The sequence below is a fragment of the Phallusia mammillata genome, chromosome 7, assembly GCF_965637545.1.
Source record: "Phallusia mammillata chromosome 7, kaPhaMamm4.hap1.1, whole genome shotgun sequence".
NCBI classification, from domain to species: domain Eukaryota; kingdom Metazoa; phylum Chordata; class Ascidiacea; order Phlebobranchia; family Ascidiidae; genus Phallusia; species Phallusia mammillata.
Window position 1 is genome coordinate 22,784,315 of NC_137258.1, and position 14,524 is coordinate 22,798,838.

General features: G+C 34.0%; 3 protein-coding genes across 4 annotated transcripts; 2 read left to right on the plus strand and 1 right to left on the minus strand.

Moving 5' to 3' along the window:
* Positions 1 to 463: 463 nt before the first annotated feature.
* Positions 464 to 6,542, plus strand: LOC145238146 (NIPA-like protein 2). Its single transcript, XM_080101224.1, has 9 exons — positions 464 to 679; positions 807 to 904; positions 1,153 to 1,357; positions 1,760 to 1,968; positions 2,253 to 2,406; positions 2,590 to 2,660; positions 3,024 to 3,134; positions 3,491 to 3,703; positions 4,372 to 6,542. Exons 1-9 carry the CDS (start codon positions 649 to 651, stop codon positions 4,576 to 4,578), a joined length of 1,299 nt encoding a protein of 432 aa, XP_079957350.1. The 5' UTR covers positions 464 to 648; the 3' UTR covers positions 4,579 to 6,542.
* A 33-nt stretch (positions 6,543 to 6,575) lies between these two features.
* On the plus strand, positions 6,576 to 11,199 carry LOC145238147 (ferry endosomal RAB5 effector complex subunit 4-like). Its single transcript, XM_080101225.1, has 8 exons — positions 6,576 to 6,635; positions 6,935 to 7,106; positions 7,751 to 7,864; positions 8,587 to 8,720; positions 9,280 to 9,481; positions 9,627 to 9,742; positions 10,188 to 10,339; positions 10,609 to 11,199. Exons 2-8 carry the CDS (start codon positions 6,950 to 6,952, stop codon positions 10,694 to 10,696), a joined length of 963 nt encoding a protein of 320 aa, XP_079957351.1. The 5' UTR covers positions 6,576 to 6,635; positions 6,935 to 6,949; the 3' UTR covers positions 10,697 to 11,199.
* A 340-nt stretch (positions 11,200 to 11,539) lies between these two features.
* LOC145238150 (mapk-regulated corepressor-interacting protein 1-like) lies at positions 11,540 to 13,343 on the minus strand. 2 transcript variants are annotated; one of them, XM_080101227.1, is made up of 6 exons: positions 13,141 to 13,343; positions 13,014 to 13,071; positions 12,691 to 12,752; positions 12,429 to 12,476; positions 11,925 to 11,981; positions 11,540 to 11,850 (listed from the first exon to the last, which is right to left on the minus strand). In XM_080101227.1, exons 1-6 carry the CDS (start codon positions 13,214 to 13,216, stop codon positions 11,786 to 11,788), a joined length of 366 nt encoding a protein of 121 aa, XP_079957353.1. In that variant the 5' UTR covers positions 13,217 to 13,343; the 3' UTR covers positions 11,540 to 11,785. The 2 variants fall into 2 exon arrangements, with proteins under 2 accessions (XP_079957353.1, XP_079957352.1); XM_080101226.1 differs by having other exon boundaries at positions 12,691 to 12,809; positions 13,141 to 13,342.
* Between the last annotated feature and the right edge of the window lie 1,181 nt (positions 13,344 to 14,524).

Below are 14,524 nucleotides of genomic sequence, written 5' to 3' on the forward strand. Positions count from 1 at the left end.
TTTAACACAGTTATTCCGCAAGCTGTTGAAAGAACACCAGTAGCTTTTGGTTAGGTTGGTTAAAAGTTACTTGGTAGTTAAAAAAAAACTTTATCGCACAAATGTCGTTTTTAGTTGAGTTGAGTTGAGTTGAGTTTATTTCGCTTGGTGAAAGACAACATAGCAACACAATTGCACTAAAACAATCACCAAGCCGGAAATAGCTGCGCAACGTTAAGACGTTATGAAGCGCAAAAAAGTGTCGGGCACAATTGGTGGATAGTAGTTGAACGCGCCGCAGCTACACCGTATTATAAGGCGTTATGTGTCGGGTGCTCACAAGAAAGTGAGTGTGGCGCAGAGTGAGTATAACACGACTGGGGGGGAAACGATGGTGGGACCAGTCGCGGGGGCCCTAGAATCTAACCACCCGTGTTAGTTCAGTTTTAAACGCACTGAATCATTACAATTATTTTTCAGTGCACGTCAGAACTTTGTTGTGTATATGTTCTCCCAGGATTTGTCAAAATTATCACCAGAAAAAATATCTTGGTTAATAAAAAACAACGGACATAGAAATCGTACAAGCCAAACCGGTTTTTGCAAAAGCGAAGTTATGCGGGAAAAGTAACAGAACGGCTAACTATTTAATTATGAACGTTAATAAAGATGAACAACACGGAAAATGCTACAACAGAAGGTGAATTATTGTACAAATAATCGTTAGTTGTGGTCATAAAAATATCGGTCAAGGAATTTTGCAAAATAAGTCAAAATAAAGGATTTGAAAATAGAGACTGAAAATAACTTGTTTTTGTATTTTTTAGCGCCAGCCGATTTTCTTACACCAGCTGAACACTACAAAATTGGAATATCTTTAGCTGTGCTAGGGAACTTTCTAATTGCAGTTTCGCTAAACATTCAGGTAGGTTTGCAAAGATCAGAAAATATATTATTTCGCTAGCATGCAGCCATGCACCTCCGGAAGTTTTCAGAGAATTGCAATGTTGTAAATAATCTCAAATCACTCACAAAAAAGTATAAAAATTATCAGTGTAGTCTAAGTATAAACAAAGAAGCTTTCTAGGACAGTTTGTTTGTTTCATTGCTTATTTATTTTTACAAGTTGTTACCAGCTAAGCTTAATATAAAACTCCAATTTAAATCTTGCAGAAATTTGCTCATCGAAAGAGAAGTCATCAGCTGAATTCTGTCGACCACGAATCCGATCACAATGAAGACAAATCATCGCTCTGTGCACCGGGAAGTTACTTGCGTTCAGGAACTTGGTGGATTGGAATAACGCTCATGGTCTTCGGAGAAATTGGAAATTTTGTCGCTTATGGATTTGCTCCTGCATCTGTGGTGGCCCCACTAGGTAAGAAATGGAATAATTTGAGATCACTGTAAAAAATATTGTGTTGTTATTAAACAGTCTAAATGAGGGCTTCTTGACCTTGATGGTTTTGCAAAAATTCAATAAAGTCATGAGGTTGTAATGGTGGGACATTTTTTATTTGCTCCTAGGCAGTAGTTTGAAAGGCACGAAAAACACTGGTCCAAGCAGCTACCATAGTTACATTTTTTTTTACATTTTTTGCCCTTGATTAAGATACCTGTAATATGCCACTTTTTAATTGAAAAAAAGTGTTTTGAACTTAATCATTGAAACAAACTAAAAATTTGACTTTCTCATATATTTCTGTTATTTTTTATTTAACTTTTGTGCATTACACATTTTTTTTCAATTTCAATTATATAATGCAGTGAATGTGTTTAGGCTGTGTTGCGGTGATAGCAAATGGTGCTATTGCTGTTCTGTTCAACAACGAATTTCTGCGAATGCAAGATATATTTGGTGCCACATTTGCACTTGTCGGTGGATTTTTAATTGTTGAGTTTTCACAACAAGCTGACAAAATTCTTGATGCTCAACAAATCACCAGCCATATCGGGAATTGGCAGTTCATAATCTATGTTGTTATAGAGGTTAGTTATTTGTAAGGATGTTGTTCTAATTTTGTTTATTACTATTTTAATTACAATAGACTTTTATCTACGGTAAATTAGGCAATGAAAAACTGTTGTGAGTACTCCCAAAGGAGTGCATTTACTTAGATGTGTATCACATCCAGATTCTACAAGCATACACATTTTTTGTTTAAAAACAGTATAAAACTGTAGGAAATTTTAGGAGGACATTTAAAACTATTAATACCACACAGCCCAAGTGAGGCATTTTGCAAAGCGATTTTTATGGTTGCTTTGTTTAGGTGATTGTTCTTACTTTATTGCTGTATGTGCGATCCCGGAATGCACATGAAAAGCACAGTGTGATGTTACATTTGCTTGTGGTTGCAATTCTTGGGTCGTTTACTGTTATTTCTGCCAAAGCTGTGTCTGGAATGCTCACTATAACTGTTGAAGGTACAAAATAGTATATTTGCTCTATCTGTAACCATGAAAATCAATACAATGAGCTTGTTTTTCTTAATGTAAAATTTTTTTTATTCTGGTAAAAAGTTACATTGCTCTTAAATAATTTCACATCATTTGCAATGTTCCGCATGTTTTTGTATGTAAATAAATCCATCAAAATTTTATGTTTAGGTGAAAGCCAACTTGTATATTTTATATTTTACTTGATGTTAATCATCATGGCCATAACAACTATTGTGCAAGTAAGTAGACACAAAATTTCTTATTTAAAAATTTTCCAGATGTTTTTTTTAAAGTGTAATAAGTGAAATTTGCTGTTTTGTGTTAAATGTCTGAAAAGCTTGCCTTGTTGCATATTGCCTAAGGGCCTTTTGCACTCTGTCTTTTCTTGCCTCTTCAGGGCTTTGTTAATATGTCTGTGATAAATAATTGTTATTGCACCTTCTATCATTATAACTGCCACCATTCATGTCAAAATTGGACTGTATATTTTCACTTCAAATGGTGCTTTGGTGCTGTTTTTTGACGGTTGAAATTAAAAACTAAAACAGTCCATTTTTGACCAAACTTTGTTTTAATGGTGACAGTTTTTCTTTTATTTTAAGGTGAAATATCTGAATCAAGCCATGGCTAGCTACGACATAGCAACAGTTGTTCCAATAAACTTTGTTTTGTTTACTGTCAGTGCTATTCTTGCAGGGGCAATCTTTTACCAGGTTTGTAGAAAATATAGACACCTATATACTGTGTTATAGCTATAACCTTGGTATATATCCAACATCTCTTTACAAAATAGGTTTAAACCAACATGAAACACTATATGCATTTAACTAATTCACTTGTCTTTAAAAAGCTTGTTGGTGAGTATTGATATTTTATGAATGCCTAACCTGCCAATACTGTTTTGTGCACTCTGTTTTTGTGATAATAATATTTTTTTTCACTAGAAACTGTAACAAAGTAAGTGTTAAACTAAGTATATTAATATGGCAAAGAGGTCCATTACAGTAAATAATAAATTGTTGATGATTTTGTGAAGTATTACCTTTCACGCCTTGCTACATTTATTCAGGAATTTTTTCACCAACCAGGAGTGAATATTATCATGTTCCTCTTTGGGTGTTCCCTTTCTTTCCTGGGAGTAGTCTTCATTACGTGGAAGAGCACAGAGCCAGGAGAGATGGAAGCGGGCTCTCTGCATCTCGATATGATGCCAAATTTTATTCGGACTTTTGCACTCTCCTTTAATGTCAAAAATATACAACCAGAAGCAAACCACAGACAGGTGGGATGAATGTGAAACAAAGTTTATTTTTAAACTGTAGACAATACACTGTTTTACCTATAAGGTCACATCAGTGCAGCTGGAGCCAGTTTCATCTGTGCTGTATGTCCAGTTGTGGCATTACACAGAATAGGTTAGGCAAGGTTTTTTTTCCCAGTTACTCCCAACAAACTGGAGTGCCATTGGATGGCAACACTAGCCAATATGGCCAATCTCTTCTCACCAGCAGCACTAATGACACCTTATAGGTCAAAGCAGTGTGCACTGTCTACAGCTTACTTATCATTTATTGGCTCAATGCTTTTACATTGATATATTTTTTTAAATGTTTGAAAAATATTTTTGCTTCTTAAAACATTTCTGTTGTTATGTCGGGGTTTAAAAAAGCTGCAACTGTAGGTACACAAAATGGCTAGTAAAGTGCCATGAAGTGTTGTCACCTTATGATTAATATACTTTTTTAACAATGAGTGCCAAACTCTTTATTTATCTAATTACTGATTGGAATGTGGGTATAGGTTGTCAAAAAATTGCTGTAAGAGCGAAAGAATGTTTTTGGCTTAAATGCTTCGATAATGCATTGGGTATTTTGACAATTTTTGTTTAGCTACTGCAAATCACTGTCTTGTGCATCTAAACATATAAAGTTGTTAACCCTGAATTTTTAGGCAACTTGTTACCCTGACGATGAGTTACCACTTCTTCAGTCAAGCAGCACGCGGGACTCGTTTGCGAATTACTCAACAGCAAGTGAAGATACGCCACGCTCAACAACCAGTTTACAGTCGAGTGAAACATCAAGTTTTATTAACTCTGCCAAGAAACAAAGAAAAAAAAGTAAATACCAAACCCCACCTAGTTCTGAATCTGAATAAAAAATACCGTTTTTGGGTGATACATAACTGTTGCAAATTGGCTCATACAGTTGTGTCTTCATTTTTCAATTTTATTGTATAAAATATGGACATAGAACAGCAAGAGTTGAACTGCTTGGCCGAGCACCGAGCTCAGTACCGAGTACTCAGGTTCTGGTTAGGCTCGGCCCATCCCCACAAATTAGTACTGAATGTATTGCTCACTGCATTATGTATTTTAAGTAAGCTTCTATGATAATTTTGTACTACAAGTATAAAAACCTTTATAGATTTTATTAATGCATTGCAAGATTTACTAGTACTGCACAAAATAGTGTTATGGCAACAAAATTATTTTCAATGATACTTTGTTCTTTTTGATTTTGGATACAAAGTAATGAGTTTTTTAAAAAACTAACTTCAATTTGAAATTTTAGATCAAAATAAATGATTTTAAGTAATTTTATTGCAACAACAGTATTGCATAGAAGTTGCAATAAGTAAATTATCTTACCTACTTACATTGCACTTGTTTATTTGCTGTCTAAGGTGCGTACTCATGAGCAAAATCAAGTTTCACTTTAGTGCTTTATATTTGTATGTGCTACACACCGCGTAGTTAAATGCATAATTTGTTGGTTTGATATGCGAAAATAATGTTACACTTTGTAATATGTGTTTATTAGTCAACATTTATTTTTGCAATCCACATAAACAGGAAAATATGAGTAATTAAAAAAAATCACTAGTTTCAAACAAGAAAATTTTGTTCTGTCATTTTACACTGCCAGTGGTTTTGGTGTTTGAATAATATTTGTTTAAACAATTCCCTACATGAAAAATTCCATACAAATTTGATTAGCTTTGAATTGAGAAAGACTGTGTTTTCAATCAATGTAAAGGCAAAGTCCAAACTAAATTTTCCAACAAATGTTGTTCTATTGTTTTAGTGCAACAGGAAACATATGGCACCTCTTGTTAAATATATTGTAGCTGAATTTTATGGCAAAGATTTAAATTGTGTTGTTAACTTATACACTAAAATGTATGCACAGATATTTGACACTGCCTTTGCCTGATGAAATTTTATTCTTTTCGTACTATTTTGTATTGCACTTTTATATCATAAACTATTGTGCCTTGTGTAACGCTGTAAATGACTGTTCTCATAGAATTTTAACCTCTAAATACTGCCCATATTTTAAAGTTTTTAAATAGCAACATTTCAAGGTATTTTTTTTCAGTTTACATGCAATATATGTGTTTTATGTTTGAAGTAGATTGTTTTGCGATCACACAAACTTGTTGATATGTGAATTTACAAATGTCAAACAGATCTTACAACTGAACAAGTTTTAGTATTTTTGCTCACAATCTTTTCTCTTATAAACCCAAGTGGTACTATTTTTTGGTTGTGTTGCACTAATTTCGTTCACATCTTGTTTCTAACTTAGCAAAGTGCCTTTGAACTGTATTCTATTTTCCTGCCGCTTTTTAAGTATTGGTGCCTATTTGTATTAAGTTTGCATGTTACTAAAGTTATCCTGTTTGCAAGTTTTAAAAATTGTTGACATTATTAAATTCATAAATTGCTAGACATTTAATATTGTGCTAATATTTGTTTTGTATGGGATTTAAATACACTTGTCTTTACCAATGTTGCAATCACTGCCGGATTGCTAAAATAATCGATTATTTTTGGTATGTTTTCTCTTAAATAGTTAAATTTAAGCAATCATTTTTACCAGTGCTTTAGACATATTTCACAACAAATTCATTTGACTCAAAACAATCAAAAGTTGAAGTGCCTATGAACTGTATTCCTTCTTTATGCCGTGCCTTTTCAAGTATTGTGCCTCTTTATATTATGGTGCTTTTTTGTAAATTTAAAACATTGTGGTACCATTCCTATGAGATTCAGACATTGCTGGAGATTTAATAAATTGTGCTAATAAACTTACACAAGTTGTTTCTTTGTTTTTTAGGGGCTATCTTATCTAACATACTAATTTGTAAACTGTAAATTAAATAAAAACTGGCATTGTCTTGAGCGAGGAAGGTCATTTCAACAGTCCTTGGTAAGCATACACACTTTTTGTTGTTCTAATATTGGTAAGCATGTTAACTGAAACTTGTGGTAAAATAAAGAGGTAAAAAGGTTTGTTTTTGCAAAGTTAAACGAAGTCATAATTTTTTATTTAGAAAACTATGTGGTAAATTTGTAAATTTTACCCACTGCAAAACTATGTAAAACTGTCCCAATGCCTCCAGCAAATGCAAAGCCAAGAATAAAACTGCACAATGAGATTTATTGAATATTTTTTGTCAGTAAAACTATGTTCCGTGTTTATTTAAAACTGGACAATCTTCTTTTTAGGCAACCAGTAGAACAATGAAAGAAGTAGACAATAGTGATCTACTGGCTGTCACATTCACAGTAAAGACATGCAGTGTGGAAAAAGTCACCGACCCAACTGTAAAGAAATATGTGGCTGACGGTTACAAAGACGATATTGTTGTGCGAGATGTAGCTGGGGTGGTTATACAAGGTAGGTTTTGTCCTTCTAGTTAGTGATCCCACCTTTCAGGTTTCTGATTAGGATAAATTCAGGGTTCCCGCGGGTATGGAAAACCTGGAAAGGTTATGGAATTTAAATTTGTATTTTTAAGGCCTGGAAAAGTTTTGAAAAAAGCCAACTTTTGCAAAAGTCCTTGAAAAAGTATGGAATTTGGCGCCTGAAAATGCCAGATAGAGATAGGAATTTCAAATTACGTAACGTTTGTATATTCGTTGCAAGTATGGTAAATTGGCTAAATATATAAAAGTCTTTTTTCTAGTTTTACTACGAGAATTGCTCAATTTTTTGGAAAAGTCATGGAATTTATAAACAAAAATTGCGCGGAAACCCTGTAAATTATTCAATGCTCAGATAAGACCAAAAACGCCACAAGAAACACATGCAAATTACCGGTGGCTAAAAATACGTATGTTTGGTATTATACTCAACAAAGTAAAAATAACTTGTGTGGCCCATATGGTGTTACCTGTAAAATATACTTGCTAATTGCGTTTGGCCTATCACTGGTAGAAGTTGCACACCCTTATACAGTATCAGATGTACAATGTTTGTAGTTAAAATAAATACATTTTAGTGTGTAAATTTTTTTCAGTGTAAAATATGTATTTTCACAGTTGGAAGTGAAGTAACAAGGTTCAAAGCTGGAGATGATGTTGTTGGAGTTTTGCCAGTTAATCAGTTTTTCGATCTTAATGAAAAAACCTGCAAACTGCCTGAATTTTGCCTTGGTAAGTTCCTCATACTTTATACATAAGCTATTGCTACCAGGCATACTATGAACTTTAAAGAGCTCTTCTGGCAAAAAAGCTCTTTAAATTTGCCAGAAGAGCTCTTTAAACTTCATACTTTATACATTTAAGCTCAGGATTGATTCCATGTTTTTGAGGGCCTCATTTTGGCAAAAAAAGGAACTAAGTATGTATGCTTACAACTTCTTCGATAATCCGAATCATGTCTTGTTCCGAAAGTGCTTTTTTTAGATTTGTAGTATACTAGACGCAGTTACTGTTTTACTTAGTAATGTCATTTTCATTTATATTCGTGCCTTTACACCAGTGGTTCTCAAACTTTTTTATTGTCAGGGCCAAATGGTATTTTTTTAAGTGTGTAGGGAGCCGCAAATAAACGAAACCTTGAGAAAATCAATAAAGATTATTACTTTGAAAGCTAAAATAGCAATGTTTGGTGGTGTTCTGAGGTCTGGTGCGAGCCGCAAAATAAGTAGTTGGGAGCCGCATGCGGCCCCGAAAACCGAGTTTGAGAACCACTGCTTTACACACTTGGCCCAATAAACAACCTTTATTTAATTAAAGTAAGCAGTTAAACCAAACGAATTATTTATTAACAACACAACATTGCGGGAAATAGGAAATACATAATCAGCCATTTTTGACTGGTTTACATGCATGGTGAAAAAAGTTAAACTTATTTAAAGTCCACACAATTACAGTTAAGAAGCCTCCTTCACTTGCTTGGGAAGTTGCGTCGAGTTGTTTGATGGACGGAATTCGTGCTTACAATGCCCTACATTATCTTGGAAGACTCAAACCGAATGAAACTCTACTTCTATGTAATGCAGCTACTGTAAGTTTTTAACTTAAGTGGTTTCGAACAAAGTTCTAATTTAAATTTGAGAGTGTTTGGTAGAAGTTTATAAGGGTAAAAAATTCTCAAAATTAGGAAAATTGTACATTATAACCATAATACTTAATGTGTTGGATTTATGTTTCGTGTTCGCCAATAACTTGTTTGTGTGTCATAGTCATTTGTGTTTCTTTTTATTAAACCCAAGTAGTGGTGTTGGAATAAGATTGTGTGCTTGGAGGCTTTACCCTTTTCATTTAAGCCAAAATTTGTACACAAAGAGCGATAATCAAATAACCCACCTATGATTAGCAAACGAAATAACGTAATCTACATTAACATAAGATTACACTTTACATGTTTTTACAGTAGTTCATAGCTTTGATACTTACTTTGGTCTTCAGGACCAACTAGAAATGTTGCAACATATAAACCTAATGTATTGTAAATGTTTTAAAGTGAACTGTCTTTGGATTTTGAGAAATAAAACATCAACATTGTAAACACAAGTTTAATTGCATACCCACCCCTTCTAAACAGTAACTCTTACGATTCCCAGCCTTTTGGAGTGCTTGCTGTTCAGCTTGCCACAGGCTGGGGAGTGAAAGTTTTTGCCACAACCAGCAATGGAGAGGAGGCACAGCTGTTCCGTACAATGTCCCTTGACGTTGAGAGGACATTAGAGGGACATCAGTTCATGAAGAACAGCATTATGGATGAAAGTGGAGGTCTAGGAATCGACTGTATTGTTGATAATGGAGGTAAAGATTAAAAATGGACACATATGTTGTAGAACAAAGTATTGGTCATCCAGCAGTTTTATGAGCAATACTTGGCTATACATTATGCCCGGCAGCAATATTACATATGTTGTAGATTTACATTGATTTTAAAACTATATTTTAGTTTTTCCCAACTTCACTGGTACTGAGGAACGTGATTGGACCAAGCCGATAAAGCATGACATATTATCCTGTCTTGCTGTATCAAGTAGATGGGTTACACAACAACATGACTTGCAGGTAAAATATCTAGTCTTATATTGGTTCCTAAAAATCATTTGTTTTTGCCTAATATATTCAATGTATGTTGAAAAATTTTTTTAATTCGACACCTTAACATAAAAGTAAAAGAAATAGGTTTACTAATATATGATTTTTTACGGTGCTACTGGAATAAACCATGCATATTGTACATTCCTATTGTTTTACACTCCTGGTAAAGTTTTCTAGTTTTATCTCTAATAAGAACTAAACAGTTTTGATGCAATGTTGAATAATTGTGTGGTCTCAAACAAGAGGGAACATTGGGAATTAGAACCATAAATTCTAAGTTTCAAGGCTGCCGTGGCAACCATTTTTTCTGACTGATGACAAACTGCTCTGAAAAAATTGCTTGTCTCCTGTGTGTTTGAATGTTATAAAAGTTGCCCATATATTACATTACTGGTTAAAGCTTTGATTTTAGATTGACCCACCTGATTCAGAGCTGTTACACATAAAGAATGCATCCCTGTGCCACATGTGCCCCGACACCTTGCTTCTTTCGACTTACAGACAAAACTACATACTTCATATATTAGATGAAGTTTTAAAAAAGGCCGATGCTGGAGAAATAAGGTTTGAGATGCTTAAATTGCATTGCCTTATATGAAATTGAGTTAAATTTTGTTTATTTCACTTGGTGTAAATAAAAACACAGCAGCACCATTGCGCTAAGCTATGTACTTGGTCAGATATAGCTGTGCAATTCAAAGCCAAAAATCACTTTTTTATGTATAATTGCTGACAAATAGTAGTAAAAGCTTGGAACATAAGTCATGATGTTGCTTGTACAAAAATCAACAAATTATTAGTTGTTTAAGACAACAGTTTTTTTACTGTTTCAGGCCTCATCTTATGAGTGTATTACCTGCCAACGAAATGAAGCCTTCTATTTTATCCGCAAACAAAAGGATTGTGCTAAAATTACAATGATATTTGTAGTTACAACTGTTAAGTTCCAGTATGTAAGTCCCTTCACAACTTTATGGATGATTGTTTGTTGGTGTTGTGAAAAAAAGTGATTGTAGTAATACATATCATAACTTCACATCATTTACATCGACATGGGCATGATTAAGTGTTACAGCCAACCAGTGCAATACCACAAGATTTAAAAACGCTGTCATGTAACTTGGTATGGTACAGAAAACATGTTCTTGAATATTAATTTACAACTCAAGTGTAATAGGTAAAACTTATTTTAAGAATAAGGAAGATGAAATTTTGAGTTCTAGTGCTGTTATGTACACCTGTTAAATCAGTACTAAAAGGTGCAATCATCCAATCCTGTTGTTTTCTGCGAAATCTGTAGAATCATCTGATTAAAACTTTGTTTGCCTGACTCTTCAATTGAAAAATACAGATACAGAAGCATTTTTCATGTCATCTTGTACTTTTCAGCACTGTATGCAATAAACTAAGTGCCATTTCCAGAATGCTTGGTTATATTGTCAGACAAAACATAGTGCAGGTGTAAATGGGCCAAGGTCTTTAGGCTTACAGTTTGTTATTTTTATTTAATAAAGTTGTTGACTTCATGTTAGATCACTTGATTTGGAGTGATGTCACTATTCTTAGTCAGCAAAAAACAACGTCACAAGTTGTGAGACAAATGAAACCCATGATTCTTAGGTAATATTGCCAAAAAACGTCATCACTGAAAGCTCTACAACCATAGCACATTATATTTTTTCCTTTACCTAAGTCCTTGTCAAACAGAATAAGCCAAACCACAGCCTTAAAACACTTTCCTGGCAGAAAAATCACAAACAACACTTGAATGCAAGCCTGGTTTATTTGTAACCAAACTTAATAAATACTAGAAGTCAAATGTGACTGTATCAGTGGCAGTAGATGCAAAAAATAGCAAGGGGGTTTGAGGGATTACTTATACAGAATTTGATGTGTGCTGTTTAGATCTCCAAGATATGATGTGAGTTGTGAGTAAAAGATGACTAAAAAGTAAACAACAAGGGAAATTGGATAAAAACTTAAGACTTGTATGGAGGTTCGCATTCACTGTCATTTGTTAACTATTTTAAGTTGTTTTTGTCCCCAGAATTCCTCCAAGTCAAAGGGTCGAAAATCTGAAACATAAAAGTAGCAGTAAGCATATGTCCACTAAAATATACATGTAACAAATTTTAATGATTTGGCTTACTCTGTAATTTTGGGTTCGGATTTCTTTCAATGTATTGAGTTATGCAGCGACGTGTTTCTAGAAAAACAAAATTAAACCTGACTTTAAAGCACTGTTTCGTAAACTTTTTAACCTAGGTTGCAACTTTAAAATATCCAAAACTTTGAGATGCACCCAGTGGTGGGATTTAAACTTTTTGTCAGCCGGTTTTATCACAAAAGTCATATTTTTTAGCCGGTTCTGTTACAAAAAGTTCATTGCACAGTAACCTGTAATGCCAACTGGTTTGCTGATCTCATAAAATTTCGTGAGACGGTTCTATAGAACCGGCTGAATCCCACCACTGGATGCACCATATACATATATATAGAAAAATCAGTCAAGGACTTAATGCAGTACGTATATACAGCAAAATCAGTCAAGAATTAAATAAAGTATGTTGAATTTTGCTGTGTTTTGAAGGTACAATGTTTGATGACCACTTAACACAAAACTTAAATAAAATGTAATTTAAAAAATAATTACCACTTTCTTTTTCAGGATGATTCAGCTCCTGTTTTACGCTGTTCCATTCTGTGAACAAACACAAATTATATTATTTGAATGCAAAGTAGAAAAGATTTACATTTAAAGTGGGTAATCCAGGAGTTTTTTTGTACACTAACACCTTTCATTTGTGCAACAGCATTCACTAACACACTTATGACATACTGCAATGCACCACTCGACAAGGTATTGAACTCTTGAGTCATTAAAAAGCTTTTCACAGTAAAAAATGTAAACATACCATCAAATAAAGCGGAGATATTTTCTTCATGTTGTTGGGTGATTGGGTCGCTGGAAGCATGGCTGACAATATTTCGATTGTTACGCTTGTTTGTTGCATTAAAATGGACTTTTTGGGACCTTAAAATAACTCCAATTTAAATAAATTATATGTATTTTAAACTAATATTTTGTGGACAGTCTTTTATATTTTGTCAACATCTTTTTTTTGCGTGGCTGCATGACCTTTACGTCCGCATGTCTTTGGTATAAAGTTTCCGCATGCAAAAAATTGGAATGCAAATTATTTTTTGAAAAGACGAATGGAAGTTTAATTGTACTCACCCCATATTAGCGGATGACCAAGCAATTTCTTTATCACCTACTGGACTGATTTTCTCAGCTAAAAAACAACAACTTTGTTTAGCTATAAAGTACAGGTTACAAACCTAACAGTTTCTTCACACCATACCTATATGTCTCGATGTAGCTGATGTTGCAGAATTTATTTTTGTTGCTGGTTGTTTAAGCCTTGTTGATTGCAGCATGATCACTTGACAACATCATTAAAATTTACTTTAGCGCCTTGGAAGATATTGTTGAGGATGGACGAAACGGAACAAAAACCTTAACTTTATTGTAACAACTAGTAATAAAATAAAAAAGTAAAATGAAGCAGCTCAAATAATGACAAATAAGTAAAACGCAAAAATCTATAAGCAACACATCACGTTTATTAACAATAACATTGGTCAATGAGGTTGCGACACAACTTTTGTCGCATGTCGCGTGCCGATCATACATCTTACACAAAAATTATCTTCAAGAAAATATTTTGTAAACGACAGGATCACCAGCATATCAACATTAAGTTATACACATTAAAATTTCCAGGGTATATGAACTTTTAATTTGTTTTGTTAGTCTTTTTGTTTTTTGAAATATATTTTTTGGTTATGAATTTAACCAATTACCGCGACATGCGACATGTTTAGCGCGCCCAATTTAGCAGCTGGCGACTGGCACTTTTGTTTAGTCTTGATTTTCATTAATAGTTATTTGTAATTTATCAGTAAAGAAGTGGTGCAGTAACGTCCAGATAAACCCTACAGATTAGCAATCTATGATTTGTAAAATAGGATTTGTAAGAGAGCGTTTAACTCGATTTGTAAGACAACGTTTAACTCGACTAGACCTCTGCTATCAATTCCCTAATTTTCGAATTTTGGTTTATGCTTGATTTTTAATAGCTTTCAGTTTAGAGAAAAGCAAATTTAGTTTCTTCCGTAAAGTGAAAAACGTTTGTCACATTTGTGTACGCTGTGCCTACCATTTTATTTGCGTTGAAACAAAAATGTTACTGTAAATAAGAAATTTCATGTACTGATAAAAACAATAACACCCATTAAGATGAACTTTTTAAAAAAGCGTTAAACAGCATCTACTAGCACGAAATTATTATAACGGCCGCTCGTCTTGAATTACTGGTTCGTCTAAACTGGCCGAAATTGCCCGAATTTCCCGTTCATTTTGCTTCTTTGCACCCGACGCTGATAATTTCGAGTTACTGCCGCTGCCCTTTTCCTCGTGTAGGGAATTTCTATTGCAGCAGCAACAACATCGCGAAAAGAAATCTTTGGTCGCTCCTCTCATCTTTCTGCAAGTGAAAAACAATTGATGGCCTAAATATTGGTTTGTTGCTGCCAGGATTACTGTTGTCGTTATCCAAATCAGTGGTTTTTAAGATTATCGTGTCACCTTTTAAGTAGTTTTATGACAGTATCTTAATTTCGCTAGCTAAAGCAGGGGTGTGGCGGCCCGCGGGCCAAATGCGGCCCATTTATTAAAGGTTGCGT

Excerpts from the sequence above, each read along its gene's own strand:
- LOC145238146 (XM_080101224.1), top strand. The coding sequence starts at position 649 with ATGAACAACACGGAAAATGCTACAACAGAAG. Across the intron at positions 2,407-2,589 it reads GCTCACTATAACTGTTGAAG|GTGAAAGCCAACTTGTATAT; the intron begins GTACAAAATAGT and ends TTTTATGTTTAG. Across the intron at positions 2,661-3,023 it reads CCATAACAACTATTGTGCAA|GTGAAATATCTGAATCAAGC; the intron begins GTAAGTAGACAC and ends TTTTATTTTAAG.
- LOC145238147 (XM_080101225.1), top strand. The coding sequence starts at position 6,950 with ATGAAAGAAGTAGACAATAGTGATCTACTGGCTGTCACATTCACAGTA. Across the intron at positions 7,107-7,750 it reads AGCTGGGGTGGTTATACAAG|TTGGAAGTGAAGTAACAAGG; the intron begins GTAGGTTTTGTC and ends GTATTTTCACAG. Across the intron at positions 9,482-9,626 it reads CTGTATTGTTGATAATGGAG|TTTTTCCCAACTTCACTGGT; the intron begins GTAAAGATTAAA and ends ACTATATTTTAG.
- LOC145238150 (XM_080101226.1), bottom strand. The coding sequence starts at position 13,216 with ATGCTGCAATCAACAAGGCTTAAACAACCAGCAACAAAAATAAATTCT. Across the intron at positions 12,477-12,690 it reads TATCTCCGCTTTATTTGATG|AATGGAACAGCGTAAAACAG; the intron begins GTATGTTTACAT and ends GTTTGTTCACAG. Across the intron at positions 11,982-12,428 it reads TCATCCTGAAAAAGAAAGTG|AAACACGTCGCTGCATAACT; the intron begins GTAATTATTTTT and ends TTGTTTTTCTAG.